The following is a 27,782-nucleotide window of genomic DNA, read 5'->3' as shown; positions in this document are numbered from 1 at the left end:
ATAATATCATCTATGTATATCTGACTGTGCTGAGTGCTCACTGCTCACACAGCTGAATTGTGGGGGAGACTGGGGTGCAGTTATAGCATGAGTACAGTGCACACTTTTGCTGCCAGTGTGACTGACCAGTGACCACCAGTATATTGTCTGCCTGAAAAAGTTAAACACTCCTGTGGTGTTTTTTTTTTTAATTCTATAAACGCATTCTGCTGACAGTGTCCAGCAGGTCCGTCATTCATTATATTATATAAATATTTACCTGCAGTAGTGTTATATTTTTTTTGTTCATCTCTATCATCTTTATCATCTCTATATTAGCAGACGCAGTACGGTAGTCCACGGCTGTGGCTACCTCTGTGTCGTCAGTGCTCGTCCATAATTGTATACCTACCTGTGGTGGGGTTTATTTTTCTATCTTCTTCATACTAGTAGTTTAGGAGTCTGCTGACAGTGTCCAGCAGGTCCGTCATTATATTATATATACCTGCAGTAGTGATATATATATATATTTTTTTATATCATTATCATCTCTATACTAGCAGATGCAGTACGGTAGTCCACGGCTGTAGCTACCTCTGTGTCGTCAGTCACTCGTCATCCATAAGTATACTAGTATCCATCCATCTCCATTGTTTACCTGAGGTGCCTTTTAGTTGTGCCTATTAAAATATGGAGAACAAAAATGTTGAGGTTCCAAAAATAGGGAAAGATCAAGATCCACTTCCACCTCGTGCTGAAGCTGCTGCCACTAGTCATGGCCGAGACGATGAAATTCCATCAACGTCGTCTGCCAAGGCCGATGCCCAATGTCATAGTACAGAGCATGTAAAATCCAAAACACAAAATATCAGTAAAAAAAGGACTCAAAAATCTAAAATAAAATCGTCGGAGGAGAAGCGTAAACTTGCCAATATGCCACTTACCACACGGAGTGGCAAGGAATGGCTGAGGCCCTGGCCTATGTTCATGGCTAGTGGTTCAGCTTCACATGAGGATGGAAGCACTCAGCCTCTCGCTAGAAAAATGAAAAGACTTAAGCTGGCAAAAGCACAGCAAAGAACTGTGCGTTCTTCGAAATCACAAATCCACAAGGAGAGTCCAATTGTGTCGGTTGCGATGCCTGACCTTCCCAACACTGGACGTGAAGAGCATGCGCATTCCACCATTTGCACGCCCCCTGCAAGTGCTGGAAGGAGCACCCGCAGTCCAGTTCCTGATAGTCAGATTGAAGATGTCAGTGTTGAAGTACACCAGGATGAGGAGGATATGGGTGTTGCTGGCGCTGGGGAGGAAATTGACAAGGAGGATTCTGATGGTGAGGTGGTTTGTTTAAGTCAGGCACCCGGGGAGACACCTGTTGTCCGTGGGAGGAATATGGCCATTGACATGCCTGGTGAAAATACCAAAAAAATCAGCTCTTCGGTGTGGAAGTATTTCAACAGAAATGCGGACAACAGGTGTCAATCCGTGTGTTGCCTTTGTCAAGCTGTAATAAGTAGGGGTAAGGACGTTAACCACCTCGGAACATCCTCCCTTATACGTCACCTGCAGCGCATTCATCATAAGTCAGTGACAAGTTCAAAAACTTTGGGCGACAGCAGAAGCAGTCCACTGACCAGTAAATCCCTTCCTCTTGTAACCAAGCTCACGCAAACCACCCCACCAACTCCCTCAGTGTCAATTTCCTCCTTCCCCAGGAATGCCAATAGTCCTGCAGGCCATGACACTGGCAATTCTGACGAGTCCTCTCCTGCCTGGGATTCCTCCGATGCATCCTTGCGTGTAACGCCTACTGCTGCTGGCGCTGCTGTTGTTGCTGCTGGGAGTCGATGGTCATCCCAGAGGGGAAGTCGTAAGACAACTTTTACTACTTCCACCAAGCAATTGACTGTCCAACAGTCCTTTGCGAGGAAGATGAAATATCACAGCAGTCATCCTGCTGCAAAGCGGATAACTGAGGCCTTGGCATCCTGGGCGGTGAGAAACGTGGTTCCGGTATCCATCATTACTGCAGAGCCAACTATAGACTTGATTGAGGTACTGTGTCCCCGGTACCAAATACCATCTAGGTTCCATTTCTCTAGGCAGGCGATACCGAAAATGTACACAGACCTCAGAAAAAGACTCACCAGTGTCCTAAAAAATGCAGTTGTACCCAATGTCCACTTAACCACGGACATGTGGACAAGTGGAGCAGGGCAGACTCAGGACTATATGACTGTGACAGCCCACTGGGTAGATGTATTGACTCCCGCCGCAAGAACAGCAGCGGCGGCACCAGTAGCAGCATCTCGCAAACGCCAACTCTTTCCTAGGCAGGCTACGCTTTGTATCACCGCTTTCCAGAATACGCACACAGCTAAAAACCTCTTACGGCAACTGAGGAAGATCATCGCAAAATGGCTTACCCCAATTGGACTCTCCTGTGGATTTGTGGCATCGGACAACGCCAGCAATATTGTGTGTGCATTAAATATGGGCAAATTCCAGCACGTCCCATGTTTTGCACATACCTTGAATTTGGTGGTGCAGAATTATTTAAAAAACGAGAGGGGCGTGCAAGAGATGCTGTCGGTGGCCAGAAGAATTGCGGGACACTTTCGGCGTACAGGCACCACGTACAGAAGACTGGAGCAACACCAAAAACGCCTGAACCTGCCCTGCCATCATCTGAAGCAAGAAGTGGTAACAAGGTGGAATTCAACCCTCTATATGCTTCAGATGTTGGAGGAGCAGCAAAAGGCCATTCAAGCCTATACAACTGACCACGATATAGGAGGTGGAATGCACCTGTCTCAAGCGCAGTGGAGAATGATTTCAACGTTGTGCAAGGTTCTGCAACCTTTTGAACTTGCCACACGTGAAGTCAGTTCAGACACTGCCAGCCTGAGTCAGGTCATTCCCCTCATCAGGCTTTTGCAGAAGAAGCTGGAGACATTGAAGGAGGAGCTAACACTGAGCGATTCCGCTAGGCATGTGGGACCTGTGGATGGAGCCCTTAATTCGCTTAACAAGGATTCACGGGTGGTCAATCTGTTGAAATCAGAGCACTACATTTTGGCCACCGTGCTCGATCCTAGATTTAAAACCTACGTTGTATCTCTCTTTCCGGCAGACACAAGTCTGCAGGGGTTCAAAGAACTGCTGGTGAGAAAATTGTCAAGTCAAGCGGAACGCAACCTGTCAACATCTCCTCCTTCACATTCTCCCGCAACTGGGGGTGCGAGGAAAAGGCTCAGAATTCCGAGCCCACCCGCTGGCGGTGATGCAGGGCAGTCTGGAGCGACTGCTGATGCTGACATCTGGTCCGGACTGAAGGACCTGACAACGATTACGGACATGTCGTCTACTGTCACTGCATATGATTCTCTCACCATTGAAAGAATGGTGGAGGATTATATGAGTGACCGCATCCAAGTAGGCACGTCAGACAGTCCGTACGTATACTGGCAGGAAAAAGAGGCAATTTGGAGGCCCTTGCACAAACTGGCTTTATTCTACCTAAGTTGCCCTCCCACAAGTGTGTACTCCGAAAGAGTGTTTAGTGCCGCCGCTCACCTTGTCAGCAATCGGCGTACGAGGTTACTTCCAGAAAATGTGGAGAAGATGATGTTCATTAAAATGAATTATAATCAATTACTCCATGGAGACATTCACCAGCAGCAATTGCCTCCACAAAGTACACAGGGAGCTGTGATGGTGGATTCCAGTGGGGACGAATTGATAATCTGTGAGGAGGGGGATGTACACGGTGATGAATCGGAGGATGATGATGAGGTGGACATCTTGCCTCTGTAGAGCCAGTTTGTGCAAGGAGAGATTAATTGCTTCTTTTTTGGTGGGGGTCCAAACCAACCCGTCATTTCAGTCACAGTCGTGTGGCAGACCCTGTCACTGAAATGATGGGTTGGTTAAAGTGTGCATGTCCTGTTTATACAACATAAGGGTGGGTGGGAGGGCCAAAGGACAATTCCATCTTGCACCTCTTTTTTCTTTCATTTTTCTTTGCGTCATGTGCTGTTTGGGGAGTGTTTTTTGGAAGGGCCATCCTGCGTGACACTGCAGTGCCACTCCTAGATGGGCCAGGTGTTTGTGTCGGCCACTAGGGTCGCTTATCTTAGTCACACAGCTACCTCATTGCGCCTCTTTTTTTTCTTCTTTGCTTCATGTGCTGTTTGGGGAGTATATTTTGGAAGGGCCATCCTGCGTGACACTGCAGTGCCACTCCTAGATGGGCCAGGTGTTTGTGTCGGCCACTAGGGTCGCTGAGCTTAGTCACACAGCTACCTCATTGCGCCTCTTTTTTTCTTTGCGTCATGTGCTGTTTGGGGAGTGTTTTTTGGAAGGGCCATCCTGCGTGACACTGCAGTGCCACTCCTAGATGGGCCAGGTGTTTGTGTCGGCCACTTGGGTCGCTGAGCTTAGTCATCCAGCAACCTCGGTGCAAATTTTAGGACTAAAAATAATATTGTGAGGTGTGAGGTGTTCAGAATAGACTGAAAATGAGTGGAAATTATGGTTATTGAGGTTAATAACACTTTGGGATCAAAATGACCCCCAAATTCTATGATTTAAGCTGTTTTTTAGGGTTTTTTGAAAAAAACACCCGAATCCAAAACACACCCGAATCCGACAAAAAAAATTCGGTGAGGTTTTGCCAAAACGCGTTCGAACCCAAAACACGGCCACGGAACCGAACCCAAAACCAAAACACAAAACCCGAAAAATTTCCGGTGCACATCTCTAGTGATTTGGACCAATAATACCATTGATTAGAACAAATAATTCCAGTGATTTTGTCATTTTCTTCCAGTGATTTGGACCAATAATACCATTGATTAGAACGAATAATTCCTGTGATATTGAGGTGTTTGTGTCGCTTAGCTTAGCCGTCCAGCGACCACAATGTACCTCTTTTTCTCTTTTCTTTGCATCATGTGCTGTTTGGGGCCAATTTTTTTAAGTGCCATCCTCTCTGACACTGCAGTGCCACTCCTAGATGGGCCAGGTGTTTGTGCCGCCCTCTTGGGTCACTTAGCTTAGTCAGCCAGCGACCTCGGTGCAAATTTTAGGACTAAAAATAGTATTGTGAGGTGTTCAGAATAGACTGGAAATGAGTGGAAATTGTGGTTATTGAGGTGAATAATACTGTAGGATCAAAATTACCCCCAAATTCAATGATTTAAGCTGTTTTTGAGGGGTTTTTGAAAAAAAAAAACACCCGAATCAAAAACACACCCGAATCCGACAAAAAATTTTCAGGGAGGTTTTGCCAAAACGCGTCCGAATCCAAAACACAGCCGCGGAACCGAATCCAAAACCAAAACCTTAAAAATTTCCGTTGCACATCTCTAGTGTACGTACGGACTGTCTGACATGCCTACTTGGATGCTGTCACTTATATAATCCTCCACCATTCTTTCAATGGTGACAGAATAATATGCAGTGACAGTAGACGACATGTGAGTAATCGTTGGCAGGTCCTTCAGTACAGACCAAATGTCAGCTATCACTCCTGACTGCCCTGCATCACCGCTAGCGGGTGGTTTTGGAAATTCTATCCTTTTCCTGGCAGCTCCAGTGGCGGGAGAAAATGATGGAGGAGCTGTTGGCGGGTCACGTACCGCTTGACTTGAGAATTGTCTCACCAGCAGGTCTTTAAACATCTGCAGACTTGTGTCTGCCGAAAAGAGAGATACAACGTAGGCTTTAAACCTAGGATCGAGGACGGTGGCCAAAATGTAGTGCTCTGATTTCAACAGATTGACCACCCGTGAATCCTGGTTAAGCGAATGAAGGGCTCCATCCACAAGTCCCACATGCCTAGCGGAATCGCTCTGTTTTAGCTCCTCCTTCAATCTCTCCAGCTGCGTCTGCAAAAGCCTGATGAGGGGAATGACCTGACTTAGGCTGGCAGTGTCTGAACTGACTTCACGTGTGGCAAGTTCAAAGGGTTGGAGAACCACTGCGCTTGAGTCAGGTGCATTCCCCCTCCTTTGTCTATATCGTAGGCATATGTATAGGCTTGAATGACCTTTTGCTGCTCCTCCATCCTCTGAAGCATATAGAGCAGTGGTTCTCAAACTCGGTCCTCAGGACCCCACACAGTGCATGTTTTGCAGGTAACCCAGCAAGTGCACAGGTGTATTAATTACTCACTGACACATTTTAAAAGGTCTGCAGGTGGAGATAATTATGTCACTTGTGATTCTGTGAGGAGACCTGCAAAACATGCACTGTGTGGGGTCCTGAGGACCGAGTTTGAGAACCTGTGATATAGAGGGTTGAATTCCACCTCGTTACCACCTCTTGCTTCAGCTGATGGCAAGGCATGTACAGGAGTGTTTGCTGGTGCTCCAGTCTTCGGCACGCGGTGGCTGAATGCCGAAGGTGGCCCGCAATTCTTCGGGCCACCGACCGCATCTCCATTATGCCCCTGTAATTTTTTAAAAAATTCTGCTCCTCCAAATTCATTGTATGTGCAAAACATGGGATGTGCTGGAATTTGCCTACATGTAATGCACGCACAATATTGGTGGCGTTGTTCGATGTCACAAATCCCCAGGAGAGTCCAATTGGGGTAAGCCAATCTGCGATGATGTTCCTCAGTTTCCGTAAGAGGTTGTCAGCCGTGTGCCTCTTATGGAAAGTGGTGATACAAAGCGTAGCCTGCCTAGGAACGAGTTGGCGTTTGCGAGATGCTGCTACTGGTGCTGCTGCTGTTGTTGCTGCGGGAGGCAATACATTTACCCAGTGGGCTGTCACAGTCATATAGTCCTTAGTCTGCCCTCTTCCACTTGTCCACATGTCCGTGGTTAAGTGGACACTGGGTACAACTGGTGACTCTTTTTCTGACGTCTGTGTACATTCTCGGTATCGCCTGCCTAGAGAAGTGGAACCTAGATGGTATTTGGTAACGGGGGCACACTACCTCAAGCAATTCTCTAAGTCCCTGTGAACTAACGGCGGATTCCGGACGCACATCTAACACAAACATAGTTGTCAAGGCCTGAGTTATCTGCTGTGCAACAGGATGACTGCTGTGATATTTCATCTTCCTCGCAAAGGACTGTTGGACAGTCAATTGCTTACTGGAAGTAGTACAAGTGGTCTTCCGACTTCCCCTCTGGGATGACGATCGACTCCCAGCAGCAACAACGGCAGCGCCAGCAGTAACAACAGCAGCAGTAGGTGTTCCACTCAAGGATCCATCGAAGTTATCCCAGTTAGGAGAGGACTCGTCAGACTTGCCAGTGACAAGGCCTGCAGAACTATTGGCGTTCCTGTCTAAGGAGGAAATTGACACTGAGGGAGTTGGTGAGGTGGTTTGCAGGGGCTTGGGTACAAGAGGAAGAAGGGATTTAGTTGTCAGTGGACTCCTTCCGCTGTCACCCAAAGTTTTTGAACTTGTCAATGACTTCTGATGAATGCGCTCCAGGTGACGTATAAGGGAGGATGTTCCTAAGTGGTTAACGTCCTTACCCCTACTTATTACAGCTTGACAAAGGCAACACACGGCTTGACACCTGTTGTCCGCATTTCTGTTAAAATAATTCCACACCGAAGAGGTGATTTATTTTTGTATTTTGACCAGACATGTCAATGGCCTTATTTATCCCACGGACAACAGGTGTCTCCCCAGGTGCCTGACTTAAACAAACCACCTCACCATCAGAATCCTCTTTTTCAATTTCCTCCTCAGCGCCAGCAACACCCATATCCTCATCCTGGTGTACTTCAACAGTGACATCTTCAATTTCAATATCAGGAACTGGACTGTGGGTGCTCTTTCCAGCACTTGCAGGGGGCGTGCAAATGGTGGAAGGAGCCACCACTTCCCGTCCAGTGTTGGGAAGGTCAGGCATCGCAACCTTGGGGATTTGTGATTTAGAAGAACGCACAGTTCTTTGCTGTGCTTTTGCCAGCTTAACTCTTTTCATTTTTCTAGCGGGAGGATGGGTGCTTCCATCCTCATGTGAAGCTGAACCACTAGCCATGAACATAGGCCAGGGCCTCAGCCGTTCCTTGCCACTCCGTGTCGTAAATGGCATATTTGCAAGTGTACGCTTCTCCTCAGACGATTTTAATTTAGATTTTTGGATTTTACATGCTCTCTACTATGACATTGGGCATCGGCCTTGGCAGATGACGTTGATGGCATTTCATTGTCTCTGCCATGACTAGTGGCAGCAGCTTCAGCACGAGGTGGAAGTGGATTTTGATCTTTCCCTATTTTACCCTCCATTTTTTTTAATGTGTGGAATTATATGCCAGTAATATATCTGAAATTAGACGGGAGTAATGTCTGGAATTAGATACCACTAGATAGATACCAGATACCACTGTGACTGGAATGATGATGACCTATGCACAGTGACAGGACACTACCACAGCACCCTACAGCAGCAAGATGCAGCACAATTTTAGTAATGTACTGTAGTATACTGGTCACCACAATGCAGCACTGATACTGAGCACATTGAGCACTGATGAGGATACTAGAACTGACACTGAGCAGCAAGATGCAGCAAATGGACTATTGTACTGTAGTATTATATATTGGTCACCACAATGCAGCACTGATACTGAGCACAGATATTGAGCACGGATGAGGATACTAGAACTGACACGGAGCAGCAAGATGCAGCAATGGACTATTGTACTGTAGCATTATATACTGGTCACCACAATATAGCACTGATACTGAGCACAGATATTGAGCCCTGATGACAATACTAGAACTGACACGGAGCAGCAAGATGCAGCAATGGACTATTGTACTGTAGTATACTGGTCACCACAATGCAGCACTGATACTGAGCACAGAAATTGAGCTGATATTGAGCTGATATTGAGCTTTCCACTCAGAGAACGTAGCCACGTCCTCTCCTCTCAATCTACAATGCACAAGTGAAAATGGCGGCAACACGCGTCTCTTTATATGGAATCCGAATCTTGCGAGAATCCGACAGCGGGATGATGATGTTTTGCCTCGTTCGGGTTTTCCGAGTCAGGCGGGAAGAACTGAGGCTGCCTCAGACCCGTGTAAACCACGTGTAGTTCGGAGGGGGGGTTTGGTTCTCGGAGAACCGAACCCGCTCATCTCTAGGTATAATATGATGTGCTCAGTTTAATGTGGTATAATATGACATGCTCAGTGTAATGTGGTATAATACGACGTGCTCAGTGTAATGTGGTATAATATGACGTACTCAGCAGGGACGAAACTAGGATTTTCGTCACCCGGGGCAAGGCAGTAATTTTGCGTGATCCCAGGTACTGCAGCTCACTCGCACAGCATCGGAGCCAGCTGCGAGCAGACAGGTGGGTCAGATACATTGTCCTAGGAGCTGTCTGCTGTCTCACTGGAGCAGCACAGCACTGCCGGTAAAAAAAACCCTGCTCCTCTGTAACTCCTTGGCGCCCCCTCAAATCCTGCACCCGGCGCACATGCCCCCTTAGCCCCACCCTAGTTACGGCCCTGTGCTCAGTGTAATGTGGTATAATCTGACCAGATCAGTGTATTGTGGTATACTATGAATTGAAAGGGAGTGCAGTTATATTCTCGACTGTCGGAATCCCGGCGGTTGAAATCCTGACACCGAAATGCTAATAGCCATTGAAATGCTGATGGTCAGAATCTTGAGCGACGGCCAGAAACCCAATTTGGGTGGTGGTCCATGTCACCAACCAATGGGTGAATAGAACCTTGTGGCGACCAAAGGTCGGCACCAGGCCAGAAGCATGGCGAGTGCAGTAAGCCCGCGAGGGGACATGCTGCGCTCAAGGTCGGGATTCCGGCTGTCGGGATTCTGGTATTGGTATTTCGACCACCAGGATCCCGTCGGTCAGGTAGTCATACTGATCCCTGACTCACAAACAGGCCCTATGTCACATTGTAGGGCCAACAGTACACGTTATGACACATAGTATCATGCCTCCACTTCATATGTAACATTACGTTGCCCTAGAGTTCATATTAAACCACATTACACTGAGCTGGTTGGATTATACCACATTGCAGTGCCCTCCAATTCATATTATACCACATTACAGTGTGCTGGTCGAATTATACCACATTGCAGTGCCCTCCAATTCATATTATACCACATTACACTGAGCTTGTCGAATTATACCACATTGCAGTGCCCTCCAATTCATATTATATCAAATTACACTGAGCTGGTCAGATTATACCACATTGCAGTGCCCCGCAATTCATATTATACCACATTACACTGAGCTGGTTGAATTATACCACATTGCAGTGCCCTCCAATTCATATTATATCACATTACACTGAGCTGGTCGGATTATACCACATTGCAGTGCCCTCCAATTCATATTATACCACATAACACTGAGCTGGTTGGATTAAACCACATTGCAGTGCCCTCCAATTCATATTATACCATATAACACTGAGCTGGTCGGATTATACAACATTGCAGTGCCCTTCAATTCATGTTCACTGAGTTAAGCATTATTTTTGCTACTGCGTGTTTGTGAAAAACCCTCAAAGTTTGGACGACGCTTGCCTTACACCACGTGTACACACAGAGGCACAGTTACGATTAAGACGCACAGTATCAGTATTGTGTTGGAAATGTGCTGGATATAACTGAGAGAGGTAGAGGTGGCTTTCGTTTTCATGGAATCAGTCCATTTTATGAAGTGTTATGCCTGTGCCGCAGGCGAGTCACTGAAGTGTTTGCCTACACAAGTGCTTCATACTTCACATTGTAAGCCATAGTCAGATGGAAAATCTGCACCTCCCCTAGGGCTGGCATTCAGTAAGTGTTATTGGTGGGACTGATGGTGGTGTCTAAAGCTGCACCAGGAGGTATTACAGCATCTACAGATGCCCAAAGTGGCCGTGTGAGTACTTGAGCATACATCCGCAAAATGGTCACTTCCTGTCAATCGATATTCCAGGAAATAAGCGAGCGAGATGGCAGCGGCACCCTGGCACATGTGCATTGGCATTGCAGCACATGCGCAGTCTGACGATAATCACTCCGCTGTGTGTACATCGCCGTTGCGTACAAACGTAAATTAGTCCCATAAAACAAACAATCGAGAGATATATCCTTTGAAACATTGGGACAGGGGTCCCTTCAAAATGTAGCTTTGGGTCCCACAAAGTTCTGGCTACGCCCCTGTACAGTAGGATTCTGCTTGGTGCTTAGGTCACACCTGGATCGATTTGGTCTGTAGTAGAGTAGTGATTTCTCATTGGTATTAGTCAATAATAATTGTTCACTTAACTGAAATAATTGATCAGAGGGATGAGAGGTTACTGATAGTCGCTCGGTCAAGATCTCGCCTTGTTTTCTCTTTGCCAGATTCACGTGAGACAGAAAGACGCTGTCCTGATTTATATCTGTATATTTCCTGTATGTATAGAACAATCTGCAGTCCAAAGTCTGTTCTTAGGGGAGATAAAGCTTGGCGGTTCATATGATGTATTATAGTTTCCTGGCGTAAATTGTAGATGGAGAGCAGATATAACACCGCACTATCCCTATCTGTTATTATTGAGATGAGTGGAGCATTCCAGCGACCCCTGGAGCAGAGATGGTTTCCCACATTACACATTTCCATGTAGGTTTGGATGTAGTCAAACAGATTAGATTAATTACTAACCTGTCCTTTATTTCTTTGGCTGACAACAGATTTGTACTCATTTCATGCCATCATTAAATTGTCCCCTCTAGTCTCCTGTGATACCCCACAGTGGAAGTTAGGCAAAACCAACTTCAAAATGCCGCAAGTGTTGCCCCTCTATGGCAGCCTCTAGTGCGCTTCAATCCACACTGCTGCCACACAGGGCTCCCTCGCGGTCAGGGCCCGGGACTGGATGTACATCTCACCTTTATGGGGTATTTATTTACTTTCCCTATGGAATACCCTTCTCTGCTTGACCAAAGATATAGTACTTTTGGTCAGCAACTAAACCACTAGACTCCTAGCACCCTGAGGTGAGAGATACTTTTTAGTGCCCACTGCACATTCCATATACTGTATAGATACTGTAACATGGGTACACATTATGCCACACACACTAATGCCCCTTTCATCACATTATGCCACACACAGTAATGCCTCTTACACATTATGCCACACACAGTAATGCCCCTTTCACCACATTATGCCACACACAGTAATGTCTCTTACAAATTATGCCACACACAGTTAAGCTCCTTTCACTACATTATGCCACACACAGTAATACACCTTACACCACATTATGCCACACACAGTAATGCCCCTTTCACCACATTATGCCACATACAGTAATGTCTCTTACAAATTATGCCACACACAATTAAGCCCCTTTCACTACATTATGCCACACACAGTAATACACCTTACACCACATTATGCCCCACACAGTTATGCCCCTTTCACCACAGTATGCCCCAAATACTAATGCACCTTTCACCACATTATGCTCCACACAGTAATGCCCCTTTTACCAAATTATGCATTGCACAGTAATGCCCCTTACACATTATGCCACACGCAGTAATGCCCCTTTCACTACATTATGCCACAAACAGTAATACACCTTACACCACATTATGCCCCACACAGTTATGCCCCTTTCACCACATTATGCCCCAAATACTAATGCACCTTACACCACATTATGTGACACACAGTAATGTCCCTTTCACATTGTGCCGCTAACAGTTATGCCCCTTTCACCACATTATGTAACACACATTTATGCCCCTTACACCACATTATATCACACACAGTAATGCACCTTTCACCACATATCACACACAGTATTACCCATTAAACACTAAGCCACACACAATAATGCCCCTTACACCACATTATGCCATTCATAGTAATGTACAAGCATGTGGGGGAGGCTTTTGCTGGTACCTGTAGTGTCATCTATAAAGACAATATTATTTCTTACTTGTTACACTTTAATACTATCAACTCAGCACCCACTGCCCAGGTGTGCCAAGGATTGCCTCGTGTATCAGCCCTGCATTAGGTGTATGGAGGGGGGCTATATTTGGGGGTCCTTACTCTCACAGGGTACCCCAACCAGGGCTGACTAGTTGGGTGGATATTGTAACAGCCAACATCCATTCTGGCATTTGTCAATAGTGCCAGATGGCAAGTCTGTCCCTGGACGGAGTTGTTCACAATATCCACTGCCACTTTTGTGGGCCTATCATTTGCATACGGATGGCCGTATACGCACTGCTATGTTTCCAGTCCCACACAGGAAGTAAAGTAATCCCCAGGACTAAGTTCTTCTAGGAATCCAAGTTCCAGAAGGTAGGTCATCATACATACCCCCAATAAATATTCCTCATAAGGAATTATCATTTTGGGCATGTATCACAAATTTTAATAAACATGCCCTACACGTGAAGTCAGCACCACTTATTCCCTAGTCCTATAGGATGTATTTTCCCTTTAAGCAAGTTCAGGTAAATTATGTTTATTCAAGGTCACCAAACTTTCCCAGTTCCTGTTCTATCAGCCTCCCATGTGGAAATCTGTATAATTAATTCATATGCGATGGACTAAATTGGGACTTTTTTTTAGGTCTGTGTCGGCAGTTATTTTTATTCTCACTGCTTCCCTCTTGCTTTATTAGTGATGCCATTTGGAAGAGTAATCTTTAATAGCTTTTCTCTCTCTCTTTTTTTTTTTTTTCAAGAATTATACAGTATTTGCTCATCTACTCCAGTCAAGAGATCACTTATATTCTTTCCTCTTAATATGCTATTACTGAAGGTCTCAGCCTGAGTTCTCCAATTATAGCATCACTTTTCAGGATGTGTCAGTGTTTCATTATGATTTTTCTAATATGCTGACATAAGTATTACATCTCAGAATGAACATTAAGCATTCCGTTTGATGTGTCTATTTTCTCGGAGCTGTAAGCGGCATACTTCTGTCACTTTTGAAGAAACTTTCCAGTGTTTCTCATTGTCTCGAAGACGGATTTGCCTGTAAAATTTTATACTTATTCAAAAATATGCAGCATGAACTGCGAAACCGGCGAGTCACACAGCAGCCGTTAGGTTTGTGTGGTGCATATTTATTTATTTCAAACAATTGCCTTTTGTTGCATTTATTTTTTTATTTTTTTACTCTCTTATGCGAACTGTTATAAAAGATTAAGGAACTAAGTAAGGAGCATGTTCTATAATTATTGGGGCTTGGACACTGTCATTTTAATTTGTTATCAGTGCTGATTGTGGCAATATGAAATTATAGATTGCCCAAATTTGAGAAATTTCACATCCAAGAAGAGGGTCTCCAGTAGTAGTCTATGTGTAAAGTAAGGTGATTGCTAATGAGATCACCTTACTTCTGGTTAGGTCACTGTGCATAGTCAGTCATCAGTGGCCTATGGATCCCTCTCCTGGTAAATTGTGCAATTCATAGCCTATACGCTACAATGGCTAATTCTTTACAATCTGTAACATGGCAGTACGGATGGTGTAATGATTAGCATTACTGCCTAACAGCACTAAGGTCATGTGTTCGATTCCCACCATGACCCTAACTGTGTGGAGTTTGTATATTCTCCCTGTACTTGCATGTGTTTCATCCAGGTACTCCGGTTTCCTCCCACAATACAAAAATATACTGTTAGGTTTCTTAGCTCCCAACAAAATTAATCCTAGCATGAGTGTTTTGGCATGTTCATGTGGTACAGAATATAGGTGGTCATTCCGAGTTGTTCGCTCGCTAGCAGTTTTTAGCAGCCGTGCAAACGCTATGCCACCGCCCTCAAAAATAATTTTTGTGCAGTTTCAGAGTAGCTCCAGACCTACTCAACGCTTGCGATCACTTCAGACTGTTTAGTTCCGGATTTGACATCACAAACACGCCCTGCGTTCGCCCAGCCACGCCTGCATTTTTCCTGGCATGCCTGCGTTTTTCCGAACACTCCCTGAAAACGGTCAGTTGACACCCAGAAACGCTCTCTTCCTGTCAATCACTCTGCGGCCAGCAGTGCGACTGAAAAGCTTCGCTAGACCTTGCTACATCATTCGTTGTAATAGTACGACGCGCGTGTGCATTGTGCCGCATACGCATGCGCAGAAGTGCCTTTTTTTGCCTGATCGCTGTGTAGCGAACGAAAGCAGCTAGCGATCAACTCGGAATGACCCCCATAGACTGTAAGCTCCACTGGGGCAGGGACTGATGTAAATGGCCAAATATTCTCCGGAAAGCGATGCGGAATATGTGTGCGCCATATAAATAACTGGTAATAAATAAATAAAATAATAATGGTCGATACTGTATTATAGCAGCACCATAAGAACCAGTGGCGGATTTAGGGGGGGGGGCACCAAGGCACGTGCCCCCCCTGTCATTTTTAGTGCAGACTGACATGCGGACGAGTGTCCGCATGTTAGTCTGCGGTCTCGTTTCGTCCCCTGCTGTTAGGAGGGACACGGAGGGCACAGTGCACGCCTCTCCTGTGTCCCTCCTGTGTCTCCGGCGGCCGCTGGTCTCATAAAGGAAGTGCCGTTCGTGAGCACTTCCTTTATTACAGTGACCCGCGGCCGCCGGAGACCCAGGAGGGACACAGGGAGGCGTGCACTGTGCCCTCCGTGTCCCTCCTAACAGCAGGGGAGCGGGGGGAGCAGCGGCGGCGGCGGAGGAAGGGGGGGGACGGGGGACGCACTAGGGGGGAATATCTGGCACTGGGGGCATATTTGCAGGGAGGGGGGGGGCGAATATCTGGCACTGGGGACATATATGGCACTGGGGGGAATATCTGGCACTGGGGGCATATCTGGCACTGGGGGGGGGATATCTGGCACTGGGGGCATATGTGGCACTGGGGGGGATATCTGGCACTGGGGGGAATAACTGGCAGGGAAGGGATATCTGGCACTGGGGCATTGTCTGGCACTGGGGGCATATGTGGCACTGGGGGGGGGAAATATCTGGCACTGGGGCATATGTGGCAATGGGGGCATATATAGCACTGGGGGCATATGTGGCACTGTCGGGGAATATCTGGCACTGGGGGTATATGTGTACCTGGCACATGGGGGGGCTATATTTGGCACTGGGGGCATGTGAGTACCTGGCACCGTGGGGGAATATCTGGCACTGGGGACATATGTGGCACTGGGAGCACAGCCCTAGCAACAAGGACTACCTCCTAGCAACGAGCATGACACCCAGTGCATGAAACCCCTGGCAACGAGCATGACACCCAGTGCATGAAACCCCTGGCAACGAGCATGACACCCAGTGCATGAAACCCCTGGCAACGAGCATGACACCCTGAGCATGAAAACCCCTGGCACCGTGCATGGAACCAAGAGCATGAAACCCCTGGCAACGAGCATGACACCCAGTGCATGAAACCCCTGGCAATGAGCATGACACCCAGTGCATGAAACCCCTGGCAACGAGCATGACACCCTGAGCATGAAAACCCCTGGCACCGTGCATGGAACCAAGAGCATGAAACCCCTGGCAACGAGCATGACACCCAGTGCATGAAACCCCTGACAACGAGCAGGTATTTGAAAAGTAATTAGAAGCCTTACTGTAGGACTTAATGTGTAATGGGCATTACGGTGTGTGGCATAATGTATCACGGACATTGCGGTGTGTGTCATAATGTGTCGCAGGCATTACGGTGTATGGTATACTCTATCGCTGGCATTGTGATATGTGGTATAATGTCTCAGGGTCATTGCAGTGTGTGGCATAATGTATCACGGACATTGCGGTGTGTGTCATAATGTGTCAGGCATTACGGTGTGTGGTATACTATATCACGGGCATTGTGGTATGTGGTATAATGTCTCAGGGTTATTACAGTGTGGCATAATATATAACGGGCATTGCGGTGTGTGGCATAGGGTATAACGGGCATTGCGGTATGTGTCACAGGCATTACGGTGTATGGTATACTATATCACGGGCATTGTGGTATAATGTCTCAAGGTCATTGCAGTGTGTGGCATAATGTGTCCCAGACATTGTATGTGCTATAATGTATCAGGGGCAGTGCAGTGTGTAGCATAATGTATAACGGGCATTGCGATTCCTGTCATAATGTGTCACAGGCATTACGGTGTGTGGCATAATGTGTCTGGGGCATTACAGTGTGTGCATATTGTGTCATGTGCATTATTGTGTGTGGAATAATGTCTAAGGGCCATTGCAGTATGTGGAATAATGTATACTGGGCATTACTATAAGGAGGAAAAATGACAAATAATGTAAGGGGCATGAATCAGGATTATTTTTCTTTTCTGTGGTGGCCAACGTCTGGGCGTGCAGGTTGCAAAACTGGGGTATAAGGTAGTCTTTTCCTGCAATACCACGCCCATTCCAACGAAGCCACGCCCATTCCAACGAAGCCACATCCCTTATGGTGCCCCCCCTGTAATTTTTTTCTGGATCCGCCCCTGATAAGAACCCTATGAAGCTGCTTTCAAAATAAAAACTAGGAATTACAACGGCTTCCCTGATGCTCTACATTCAATCAGGGGAGCCTTAAAATGGGGTTTTTGGAGTGAATAGGCTAGGGGGAAATTTCCACAGGCCTCCAGCTGGCAGGGGGCTTCAAAATTTTACAACTTATTGTATTTGTGTTTCTTCTATTTATCAGTTTGCTAATTTGGCAATTTTTGAGCAATAAAAGTCAAAACTTATTGCCCAAAAAATGTTAATTGGTTAAACTAGCATAACGCACATCGGTGCATGTGCTTATTGCGCACTCTGTGTATGATACACATATCAAGAACGTCACTTGTCCTTGAGATTTGCCGGGGTAAGTGACTCTCATCTTCTCAAGGGAATAGTTGTTTTTTTAATTGGGTAACTGGACTGGACTGTTTGATGTTCAACATTTAGGTAAGTTCATTTTTTTAGCATTTTTTTATTATTACAATGCTCAGGCTTTTATAGATTCAACAGGTTTTGTTTTTATTACTACATTTTAAAATATTACTTTTTATGTAATCAACTGAATGCTTTTAAAGGTATATACAGTAGCATACATTAGGTAGCAGGGCTGTAACTAGGGGGGGGGGGGGGCTGCCGATGCACTAGCGCAGAGCTTGGAAGTCAGCCTTCAGAACAATATTGTCTGAAACTTCAATTGATGGTTTACTCTTTGTCGAAGTCACTACAGAAGCTAATTGGAAACAAGTTCTTGAGCACATCCTGCATGTCGTTCTTTATATTTATGAGCAGGGATTAGCTTTCTTTGGTGCCATTTCTCGAATTGGTGACTATAATAATGGAAACTTCCTCTGTATCATCGAGCTTATAAGCATTGATGACCCAATTTTATCAAGGCCTGTTCAACTTGTACTTGAATCATAAGAGAGCCAAAAATGCCTGCAAGGTCATTCATACAAGAAAAAATTCTTGACGAGGATGGAAATGCAAAATACTTTGCTACTGTATCATACTTGATGCCACTCCTGATAGTTCTCACAAGGAACTCTTATGATTTGTTATGTAAAGATTGTAGAATGCGCAACATTTTCAACTGAAGAACAGTTTGTTGTATTTGATAATTTCACCAAAAAAAAATATGGAAAATACATTTCTGATCAAGTATTGGAAGATTTGGTAGGAGATAAGTTGGACTTTCAAGCATGCATTTGCCAAGCCTACAGCAGTGGATCTAATATAGCTTGGAAATACAAACCACACACTAAACCTTGTGGCCGTTCACTACGCTAAGTCCTGTAAGGAGGCAACTACGCTAAGTCCTGTAAGGAGGCAATTACCTCCTTTGGAACTGTGCAACAAATATACAATATCTTCAGTTCCCCTCCACAAAGGGGGAAAATTCTGAAAGAGCATCTCCCTGCTTCACTTCATAATATATCCACATCTAGATGGTCTGCATGCATTGATTCCATTAAACCAGTTGCACATCATTTGCAATCTTTGGGAATGGCTTTATCCAATTTTGAAATGATCAATGTTATTGCACAAACTTGATCAGAAGTTCAGCCCAAACTTGATCAGAAGTTCAGCCCATTAAGTAGCACTTGTCAAAATTTTTATTTGTTTTAATGTCAGCTTTGTGGATAAATCTACTTACAATGATCGGCCAAACTACCCTACTCATTGAAGCACACAATACTACATTGGACGTTGAGCTGGACAACATCAAATTTCTTATCAAAGACATTGAACAGATACTCGATAAATGGGATGAGAGTTTCATAGAGTGCAAAATTGTAGCAAAAAACATTGAGCTTCCAACTGAGTTCTCCACCAGTCACCACTTACCTACTCAATCTGATGTTGAAAAGCACTATAGGGTCAACATTTTCTATGTAGTCCTAGATTCAATTCTGTCCGGTCTTCATCATCAATTTACATAACTGGAAGTAATTTGTAACTTGTTTAACCACTTAACTGACGATTTATTTCGCCAAAAACCGCTTCGAAATTGTTAATTTTTTTAATGAGTGAATTAGGTGAAGAACATGAATTTAACCCTGTCCAAAATGATTTTAGTTCAAAAAAAATAAAAAAAAAATATATTTAAAAAAAAATAAAAAATCCCCCCCCAAACATCGAAACATTGATTGGGAGCACAGCGACCACCGGAACATCGGGAACATCGCGACCACTGCGGCTTTCATTCTGAAAGCCGGGGCAGCCTCCAGGTATACAGGGGGGGGGGGATTCTGAGTGGGTTCACTACGGCTGGCCGGCGGTCGGGCTCCTGGCGACCAGCATCCCGGCGCCGGGAGCCCGACCGCCGGCTTACCGACTGCGTGGTGAGCGCAAATGAGCCCCTTGCGGGCTCGCTGCGTTCGCCACGCTACGGGCACGGTGGCGCGCTACGCGCGCCACACGCGCCACACTATTTTATTCTCCCTCTATGGGGGTCGTGGACCCCCACGAGGGAAAATAAGTGTCGGTATGCCGGCTGTCGGGCTCCCGGCGCCGGTATACTGAGCGCCGGGAGCCCGACCGCCGGCATACAGAAGACCACCCGATTCTGAGGGTGGCCTGGGAGGGTTAATTTACACTCCCCAGCAGCTGCCATTGTCTGTAGCCGCTGGCGCTGGAGTTGGTGGGTCCTGCCGTGCTGACCGATCAGCAGTGATCGGCAGCACGGCAATCAGTAAGGGAGAGTGCAGGGAGGCAGTGGGACCTTCTGGTCCCTCTGACAGCAGCAGCGGTGGGTAGTTTCTCTTCCCCGCCACTGCTAAGACTCTCTATCTGACGCATCCTTTGCAACCAGGTCAGATAGAGCACTTGCAGGCATGGTCGCATCTGATGTGACCATGCCAGGCAAGTGGATAAGGTTCTTTGGAAGTTCCACAAAATGAGTAATGAAGACCTGTGCTTCACAGCTGAAAACATTCAGCAACCATACAAGACATATATTGTCCATGATTTCAGTGACAAACAAATTTTCCTGAAATTAATTTACAGTAAAGTACAAACTGAAAGTTGGAAAGCAAGCCAAAGGAACTTGTTACAGAAATTTTAGAACTATAGGACTCTCTGGGGTGTTTCCCAACATCACAATTACTTTGTGCATTACCTGCCAGCATCTGTTACTTCTGGTTCAATGTGCTAATGAATGTAAAAAAATGTCATCGCTCAACTACTGTGTGGAACAAGAGTGATCGAATGAGCTGGCCATTCTCAATATTAACTGTGACGTGGCACGAAAGTTGCATTTTTCAAAACTGATTGCTTCATTTTCAGAAAAAAAGCTAGAGAAGCAGAAATCTTCAATAATCCAGTATATGAGTATATGTGTATATTATTTTATTTGTCAATTTTGATAAAATTAAGCATTAAAATCAATTTAAAATACATTTTTAATGCATTTTTATTTGTAAGAAATAGGGAGGGAGGGGGTGCTCTTACTTTGGGTTTCCTGGGCCTCTATGATCTTCTGAAAGGGCAGAGTAAGACTTTAAGTATGCAGGCATGTTTAGCGTATGGAAGCTCCTCTTGTATTGCAACATGGATTGCCCAGGGTAAATTTGCATTGTTTAGTAAGATTTGCTCCTTTCGCTAAATGAAGGTCAATAAATATAAATATTGCTCTTTAGGAAACATTGATCTCCTATGGACAGTATTATCCAGATCAGACTATAAATAGTCTGGATTTATATGCCAGTACCACTGGATTTATACGGAAGTACCACTGGACATATACGGCAGTATCACTGAACATATACGGCAGTATCGCTGGATTTATATGGCAGTACCGCTGGACATATACGGCAGTATCACTGGACTGGATTTATACACCAGTAACGCTGGAAAATACGACAGTACCACTGGAATTATACGGCAGTATCACTGGAATTATACAGCAGTACCACTGGAATTATACGGCAGTACCACTGGACATATACGGCAGTATCACTGGATATATACAGCAGTATCACTGGACTGGATTTATACGCCAGTACCATTGGAATTATATGGCAGTACCACTGAACATATACGGCAGTATCACTGGATATATACAGCAGTATCACTGGACTGGATTTATACGCCAGTACCATTGGAATTATATGGCAGTACCACTGAACATATACGGCAGTATCACTGGATTTATACGGCAGTACCGGTGGACATATACGGCAGTATCACTGGACATATACGGCAGTATCACTGGACATATATGGCAATACCACTGGACATATACAGCAGCACAGGGACACCACCACTGGACTGATGCAGGATAACACAGCACCACTGCAATGGACTGGACTTATACAACAGCACTGGACATATGGCAGCAGAGGACACCACCACTGTGACTGGACTGATGCAGCACAAGACAGCATCACTGGACTGGACTTATACAGCAGCACTGGACATATGGCAGCAGAGGACACCACCGCTGTGACTGGACTGATGCAGCACAAGACACTACCACTGAACTGATGCAGGACACTGAAGACGGAGACATGTCCTCTCGCTACACTCTCCAATGCTGGAGTGAGAATGGCGGCGACGCGCGGCTCCTTATATGGAATCCAAACCCTGTGAGGATCCGACAGTGGGATGATGACGTTTTGCCTCGTTCTTGTTTACGAGTCAGGCGGGAAAACCTGAGCCTGACTCGGATCCGAACTCGGGTAGTGAAATTCGGGGGGGTTCGGTTCTCAGGGAACCGAACCCATCATCTCTAACTATAAACGATGGAAAAAAGCTGTTTCTGAACCGTGAGGTTCTGGATATAATGCTGCGGAAACACCTTTTCGAAGGTAGAAGAGCAAACCGACTGTGGTATGGATGTTGACAATCCTTTAAGATGCCTTTTCCTTTCCTTATACTGTTCTTAATATATACCTCCTCTACTGTGGGCAATTCTGTGCCAATTATATTCCCTGCTGTCCTGACCACCAACTTCCATGTAGTCTAGTTCTCTGAACCTTTCAATTTTTCAAAGTTCATGCTGTGCCCTGTGCTATGCATCTTCTCAGCGTTTAAATAAAATGTTTCTTTAAATTAATCTGTTGTACTTTTGTTCTGTGTACCTCTGTTCTGGGCTATCACTCAAACATGCGTGGCTGGGCCCATAACCTGTTGGCAGAGTGTTGCGGTGTTTGATAGTTATCTTAATCCACACAATTGATAGTTAACCAGAACGCTGGTTTATTAACATACAAAGACAACACTTTTTAATGCGGAAGATGTTCTGCAGCAGCAGTAACTCACTTATATATATAACAGGCTGGTACAGTGAAAGCGCGGTACTTATCGCTATACGTTATGCAGCTGTGGTAAGGTAGTGACTCTGACAGTATGGGATAGAAGGCTGCAAGTCCGTGCAGAAGGAACACACACCGCCCACTACTCTCCATCCCGCTCAGGCAGTGCGACATACACTACAAGAGGAACCGTCTCCCTCTCTCCACTGCAGGAGGAACTGTCTCCCTCTCTCCACGGCAGGAGGAACTGTCTCTCTCTCTCTCCACTGCAGGAGGAACTTTGTCTTCTCTCTCCACTGATGGAGGAACTGAGCCATCAGTCTCCGCCTCCCTGATGCTACAGCACTAGAGGATAAACACTAGAGGATGTTCATCCAGTGTAATGTATACACAGGAGACAAGGTACTGAGTGCACTATATTCCAACATTGGGAACTTGAGGACTGATTTTGGGAACTCATGGCCTAGACTTTCTGCTGTCAACTTAGGAAACACCTATTGATTCTCCAAATTCGCATCCAAGGAAATACAATTGTGGCAGCACAGTTGTTGTGACGGTTACCACTGAGGTATTGGGTTTAATTCCCACCAAGGCCCTAACTGAGTGTAGTTTGTATGCTCTCCCCATGCTTGTGTGGGTTTCCTCAGACACTGGTAGGTTAATTGGCTCCAGATAAAAATTAACACTAGTGTGTATTAGAGATGTGCGGCGGACACTTTTTGGGTTTTATGTTTTAATTTTGGATCTGGATCCTCTCTGGGATGACGATCATCTCCCAGCAGCAACAACAGCAGCGGCAGCAGCAGTCGGCATACCACTCAAAGATCCTCGGTAGGAATCCTGGTTAGGAGAGGACTTGTCGGTTGGGCCAGTGACATGGCCTGCAGGACTACTGATGTTCCTGACTGAGGAGGAAATTGACGTTGAGGGAGTTGGTGGTGTGACTTGCAGGAGCTTGGATACAACAGGAAGAAGGGATTTAGGTGTCAGTGGACTGCTTACGCTCTTACCTAAACTTTCTGAATTTGACAATGACTTCTGATGAATGTGATGCAGGTGACGTATAAGGGAGGATGTTCCTAGGTGGTTAACATCCTTACCCCTACTTATTATGGACTGACAAAGGCAACACATGGCTTGGCACCTGTTGTCCAGATTTGTTGAGAAATAATTCCACACTGAAGAGGTGGCTTTTTTGGTATTTCCCCAGGGATGACAATGGGCTTTTTCATTCCATGGAAAACAACTGTCTCCACTGGTGCCTTATTTAAACAAACCACATCAGAATCCTCATTGTCAAGTTCCTCCTCAGTGCCAGCTACACCAATAACCTCCTCATCCTGGTGTGCTTCTACAGTGACATCCTCAATCTCAATATCAGCAACTGGACTGGCAGTGGTCCTCCCAGCACTTGCAGGGAGCATGCAAACAGTGGTAGGAGCCTCCTCTTTCCATACAGTCTTGGGAAGGTCAGAACTAGAAGATGAAACCGCGGACACACTTGGGGGTATATTTACTAAAATTCGTATTTATGTCGATTTGGTGGGAGATGAATCACGATTGGCATCGAATGTGTGAATTTGCAACTTTTTTATTTTTTTACGCCTTATTTACTATGCTGTCGTATTTTGATTATTTTCATTTTTCGATGTCGATGTCATTCGTGTTTTTCAAAGGTAGAATGTGGCTGATTTTGTGTTTTTGCGGCCGTGTTGTGTTTTTTTTTACGAATTCATCATTTGAATGTTACGGCAGTGTTTTTCCGTTCCCGGCCGCGATTTTTTTCTAACTTTCGTTTTTGTCACTCGTCCGTGATTGGTTTGTTTTCTGATGGAGGAGTGTCTGTGCTCATTACTATAAAACCGCCCCAAACCAACCGAACCTCGTGGGTTTAGCTAGTGGAGAAGTGAGAGGAAGTGGTGTTTTGTGTTGGAGAGTTGTTTGGAGTTTTTGGAGGATTTGAGGTGTTTTTTTGTGATTGCTGAGTGCTGTACTGTGTGTGTAAGTAGTCTTGTCATACTTGTGTAGTAATTTAAAAGTCTGTTTAGTTTTTTGTCTTTGTAAAAAAAAATTCAGTCTATTGTCATTGTTTGTGTGTGTGTGTGTGTGTGTGTGTGTGTGTGTGTGTGTGTGTGTGTGTGTGTGTGTGTGTGTGTGTGTGTTTGGTGTGTGCTGTGTAGTGGTAGTGGAGGAGTGTGTTTTGTGTTTTATTTTTATCAGTGTTATTTGTTGTTTGTCCGGAATTTGTCCCAGTCAGAGGTGAGTGAGGTGGCGGAGGTGAGTGAGAGGGAGGAGGTGAGTGAGGTGGAGGAGGTGAGTGAGGTGGAGGAGGTTAGTGAGGGGGAGGAGGAGTCAGCCAGAAAAGCATAACCAAAGTTTTGTTTAATTCTCATAATGTTCTTCATATGTCCACATCACAATAAGGTTTTTGATTAAATATCTAGTCACAATATAATGATCATAAGGTCAAACTTCATATTTCTACAGTACGAAAGAGAGCCAGCACAGCCAGGACACAAACCACACTGCCAAGAGATGCGGATGCTGGCGATGCAGGTAATATTTTTGTGGATACACATATTCTGAAAACACATAGAAAGACAGAATTATAATGTCTATTTTATCCCATAGGAACTTCATCATCGCACCACACTCCACTAAGACGACATTCACAGGGGTCTGCCAGTGTCCAGAAGATGGGTAGCAAGAGACGCCGTCTTGAGGCGGTAACTACACCCGCATCCTCTCCACCACAACGGCGCATCTCCACTGTGTTGGCTCAGCCACCAGAAGCCCCTTTGGCCAGTCCACAAAGCGAGGAACCACAACCCACTCAGCTGTCTGGTGAGTAAACATTAAAAAAAAAATGCCTTTTACACAGTGTTTTTGCACACAAAAAAAAATGACCAAAAGCACACACTCATCCTTGTACTAATCCACACCAGCAAACACATGGGGGTAACGTTACTAAGATGGGAGTTCTATTTAAGATGTGATGTTGCCCATAGCAACCAATCCTATTCTACGTTACATTAATACAGCACCTTCTCGAATATAATCCCTGCAATGTGATTGGTTGCTATGGACAACATCCCATCTTAAATCCAACTTCCATCTTAGTAATTTGACCCCATGGTAAGCATTATTTCGTGGTTCACATCTCAACTTAACAATATGCGCAAAATAGGTGTGCCCACTTCTGCCAACCATATTTTTTAACATATGTTTTTTCACTATAATTGAAAAAGTTTACTGGGCAAGACTGACAGCCTTTAACAATGTATGAGTGTATTGTTGAACACATTTAATGTATTGTGTTTGTTTGGCAAAAGAAAGCTTTAAACATAATATGTCAATGGTGGAATTTTGAATTTTTACATTTCTACGTGTTTGGCCATTAAGTAAAACTCATAGTCCAACATTTACCTTAAAGATTGTTGTAATGAGTAGGGAACCTAAGAAGCCACATGTTTCTAAAATAATGTACAATAATATTTTAAGTTTAGCCCACACTCTATTTATAATTTACAACATGCATATTAAGAAGTAATGCATGTTGACGTAAAGCTGAAACCAACCAGAAGCCCAACAGTAACTAAATTGTGTCTGTCTTCAACCCCATACAGATCCAGGCATCATGCCCCAGGATACCCAGCAGGAAACTGACTTGCAGCAAACGTTCACACTCCACCTGCAATCAATTGATAATAACCAGCCAACCACGCCGGCTGACATAACTCCACCACCCCAAACAACCTCCACCCACCAATTGAGCCCAACACCACCCCAGCCACAAATGGGACCAGAGTTTTGGTCCAGTTGGGCCACACAACAGGCACAAAACTATGCCTGTCTCAACACACACAGCCAATATCTTGCCAGTCTGCCCCATTATCTACCTAGACTCAGTAGAAACTCAGGCAGACTGATTGTGCCACTTGGCAGAGTGGCCAATACCATGGAGCAGATGAGAGCAGACAACAGCCAACTGATAGCAAGTTTTCAGCGCATAATGGACGAACAACACCGCCATCAACAAGCCCTCATTCAAATCATTCAGAACAATCAGTTAATCACCGAAAGCCTGTCCAGAATCATCTCCAACAACATAGCCGCAACCACACAACTCACAGCAAGCCTCAACAACCTGAGCCAAAACATAAATGTGTTGTCATCCCAGCAACAAGGCTCAAGCTCAGGGACAACCACACCTAGCCAGACCCCAGTTACCTCCCTAGTTAGACGATCCAGCAGAACTCGGCCCAATGTGCCATCACAACCCTCTGCAGCCAGCAAAAAAAAAAACAAGGAAATGAGCTAGCCTGCAACAAAATATACAGTATTTACAAAGATATTTAAAGATGATAGAATTGTGGCCAACCAAATTCAAGTGTTTAAGGTAATAAATTACTCAAACGCTATATGTGTAATGTTTAATTTGTTATTGACTGACAGTGTAAGACGAAAATTTTATTGACTAACTGTAAACAACATGCCTAATAGCAAACAATAACGCATCACAAACAGAATTCATAACTACATATATTTTAGGATTGGGGTTAGCCAATTTTGATTAAGAAAAATTAAGACATACCGGTAAAATGGCGCAGAATCAGTTCTTGCCTTACCTGCCTCCGTACATCTGTACTCACACTGTCGCCAGATGTTTCTATCTCCTCTACTTTCTGACAGTTTTCTTCATCACCAACATCATACTCCTCCTCCTCAACATGTGGTAGATGTTGACACAAACACATGTTATGAAGAAAACATCAGCAGAACACAATCCTAGTCACCTTTGAGGGACTATACAACAAAAGTCCTGCAGACTTATCCAGACACCGAAACCTAGATTTCAACACACCAAAACATCTTTCTATCACATTCCGCGTGGACTTATGTGCGTTATTGTAATTGTGTTCAGCAGGGGAATCAGGTTGGGACAATGGAGTAAGAAGCCAAGAGAAGCAGCCATATCCCCCATCACCTGAAAGACAGATATAGCCAACATTAGGACATGTGGTTTAGGTAAATAATTAAAAACATAATGACGATGTTGAGGTTAACACACATACACACAACAAATTAGGAACATAC

The 27,782-nt window shown here is 45.1% G+C and overlaps 1 protein-coding gene across 1 annotated transcript in view; it reads left to right on the top strand.

The window, feature by feature from the left end:
* Positions 1-27,069, top strand: part of LOC135016964 (uncharacterized) — a 315,998-nt gene extending 288,929 nt beyond the window's left edge. The window contains exons 2-4 of the mRNA XM_063952910.1: positions 25,173-25,241; positions 25,317-25,529; positions 26,312-27,069. Of these exons, the coding sequence (XP_063808980.1) occupies positions 25,382-25,529; positions 26,312-27,006 (843 nt within the window). The 5' untranslated portion in view covers positions 25,173-25,241; positions 25,317-25,381 and the 3' untranslated portion in view covers positions 27,007-27,069. The remainder of the gene's footprint in view (positions 1-25,172; positions 25,242-25,316; positions 25,530-26,311) is intronic.
* Positions 27,070-27,782: the final 713 nt, after the last annotated feature.

The sequence above is a fragment of the Pseudophryne corroboree genome, chromosome 1, assembly GCF_028390025.1.
Source record: "Pseudophryne corroboree isolate aPseCor3 chromosome 1, aPseCor3.hap2, whole genome shotgun sequence".
In the NCBI taxonomy this organism is placed as follows: Eukaryota; Metazoa; Chordata; class Amphibia; order Anura; family Myobatrachidae; genus Pseudophryne; species Pseudophryne corroboree.
The sequence above is the reverse complement of the archived record's forward strand: the minus strand, read 5'-3'. Positions and strand labels throughout refer to the sequence as shown.